General features: G+C 50.2%; 1 protein-coding gene across 1 annotated transcript; it reads right to left on the minus strand.

The window, feature by feature from the left end:
- Positions 1-242: 242 nt before the first annotated feature.
- LOC122897218 (PWWP domain-containing DNA repair factor 3B-like) lies at positions 243-2,264 on the minus strand. Its single transcript, XM_044235406.1, has one exon. It carries the CDS (start codon positions 2,262-2,264, stop codon positions 243-245), a length of 2,022 nt encoding a protein of 673 aa, XP_044091341.1.
- Positions 2,265-2,889: the final 625 nt, after the last annotated feature.

A 2,889-nucleotide genomic window follows, 5' to 3' on the forward strand; every position in this document is an offset into this window, starting at 1 on the left:
AACAAATTAACAGGTTAACAAACTAATTAACAATTTAGTTTGTGAAGCGTTTGGGAACCAGGCATGATGACGGCCGTGCTACCCACAGGTGCTAGAGATGGTTGCAAAAGGAATGCAGCATGTTCCCAGGGCCGCAAATTTACAGGATGTAATTTACATGCCGTACAGGATGGAAGGATCACACATTTCATACAGACAGGGCAGTGAGAGGTCTCCCTGCTAAAGTGTGGGCACAAGAAGAGTTATTTGGCTTTGCCCCTGGTTGCCGCTCTCTTTCTCATTCCCTTTACAATATTTTTATCAAATAGCTCTTTTTCCCGGTAATGCACCGGTGGCCCCTTTAGGTACTTTTGTTCTGCCTCCTCGTAACCTAGCCCATCAAGTGCGGCAATTGAACAAATGATTGCTTCTGGCAGAAGAACTTCCAGAACAAAACTCACCTTGTCATCTCTTGCCAGAGTCAGCATTTTCTTGTCTATCTGTTTGTAGATTTCTTGTAAATGTCTTACCACGACATCCAACTGGTCTTCATCCTCCAGGTATGTTTCAATGCAGATCACGTACCGGCTTGAATTCAGAAATGATGCCAGCCACCTGGACTGTTTCCTGCCTTTGACGATGTCCAGGAGGTGGTGATCGGCTCCCTTTCTTTTCACAATGAAGTCCACGAGCTTCTGGTTGGCTCGGTCCCGAGCAGCCCTCATCCGGTCCGGGAGAATTTTCTTGTGGGGCCTCCTCCCACCCAGGGAGGCCTCCTCCTCAGAATCTTCCAGGTCGGCATAATTCACCTTTGGGAAATCGATCTCCATGTCCCCATCCTTGATGGCTTTCCTAATTGGGTAACTGATATCAGCGGCATAATAGTCCAGGAAAGAGCCTGCAAAAGACCCACGACCGAGCCCTTCTCTGTAGTGGGAAATCAGGGAGAAACACCAGTTCACACTTTGCTCGTACACTTTCCCGGCTCTCTTCATGAGTTTTTCCTTCTCCTTACAGTCCAGATGTTTTAATCTTCGAAGAGGAACTTGAATGCCACTCATTTCACAGGGCATGTTTGCCTCAATCAAAAGCACCCTTGCGGTCTGCTCTGTTTGGCTGACACTCTTTACCACTGCTGGCCAAAATGGGTGATTTTGAAATTTAAACCAGACCATCATTCCTCCTTCAATGGGACAAGGCTCTTGTGGAAAAGCCATGCTTACCGGTTGCCCCATTTCCTTGCCGACATCCTTTCTAATAGCAGTGGTGGGGTTAACGGCCTTTGAGTTGACTGAAGGCTGAAGTCCTTGCAGCCCTTTCTCAAACTCTAGTACCTGCAGCTTCCTTTTTTTATTTGCCAGACGGAGTGAATAACGCAGACTCGGAGGAGGGGCACTGGAGGGTGCCGCCGCACCTTCCAAGCCTGGCTTCCGGGGACCCTCTCCATGGTCCTCAACATTCCCGGAGAGGGCGGAGCATTCGGAGGAGACGGCCAGGGTCTTTGGGTAGGTGTCATGGGCCTCTTCTTTCAGAGCCTTGGGTACAGTGAGGTTGAAACCTGGTGGCGGAGATGGAAGGGTGCCTCCATCTTTAGCACCTGTACCCTCCTCCTTGACGGGGCGATGCAAGGCCCTGACTCTCAAGGTGTGCCTCTTTTCCTTGCCCTCTTTCTCATAATCTTCTTCTGCACGTGATGGGAAGTTTGGGTACACGCTGGAGCTTTGTGAGGGCTCCGCTCGCATTTTCCTGGGACTAGGCGTGACGGTTCTGTGTGCCTGTGGTTGGCCACCGCCTGGGGCGTCCTCAGTCTGTGAGCATACCAGCAGCGATCTGAGTTTTTTGCTTCTCCTAAGACGCCTCAGTAAGCTCCCTTTAGGCTTCCGGAACTTTTTACGAGATCGCTTTTGTGGTCCCCTTTGGGACGCTTTTGTGGTCCCCTTTGTGGTCTCTGGATCATCTGATGCTCTTGCTGGACCCAAATTCGCTCTCTCATTCAGAATCTCTAGGGCCACTGCAAGAGCGTTTCTGTAGGGCACTTCCTGTCCTGGTGGGACACTGGCCTTCGGCTCGGCTATCAGCAAGGAGGCAACGTATTCAATTTGAGACTCATTTAGGATCTTTGTGTCTGTGGTTTTCACTTTAATTTTTTCGTCTACTGAGAGTATTTCGACTTCGAGAAAAAGTGCCCCTTTCCTCTTATGTCTTGGTGAGGTCCTAGCTCTGGACAAAACCTTTGCTGGCCAAACGTGGCCTTTCCAATTGCATAGGACATACTCTGCATCCATTATGATTCGAGAGTCCTCTCAAGAGGTAATTAAGAGAGGTCGAGAGGTCTGGCCATCACACCCACAGGCAAGGCGGGTCTTCCCTAAAACAGTGTTCTTCACCACACCCTTTCGCCTTAGGACCGCAAAGGGTTCCCAGCTTGCGTGGCCCGTCCTTCTTCACCTGAATCTCCCAGGGTCACGGGAACTTGTGCTTTGAAGGGACTATGCTGGAGAATACTGGAATGTGGGAAAGGAAAAGAAAAAAAAGTATTAGGAAACAAATTCCTTCTGTGGAAGTAGAAGAACGGCGGTCAATGAGAATTGGTAAGAGCGCAAACAAAGAAACAGAAAGAGCGTGTCTCCGACGGGGGGTAAACCCGCGGCAGCTATCGGGCGGAAAAATACAGAAGATACCAGAGGCGTTTGATAACCGTCCAAACCCAACTTCTTGCCCTGCTTGTTACTACGGCGTATTAAAGAGCATCTGTATGGGGAGGTGGGTGTCACTTTCCAGATCTCATCTGTGTTACTGGACATCCTGCGCCTTCTGTGCTCCCTGGGGCTCATCCTGGGGGGATGCTTCGGTTTTCCTTTCCCTGGTGGGTGCTAATGCCACCCGGTGCACCCAAGGAAGCCAGAGGTG

The sequence above is a fragment of the Neovison vison genome, chromosome X, assembly GCF_020171115.1.
Source record: "Neovison vison isolate M4711 chromosome X, ASM_NN_V1, whole genome shotgun sequence".
In the NCBI taxonomy this organism is placed as follows: Eukaryota; Metazoa; Chordata; class Mammalia; order Carnivora; family Mustelidae; genus Neogale; species Neogale vison.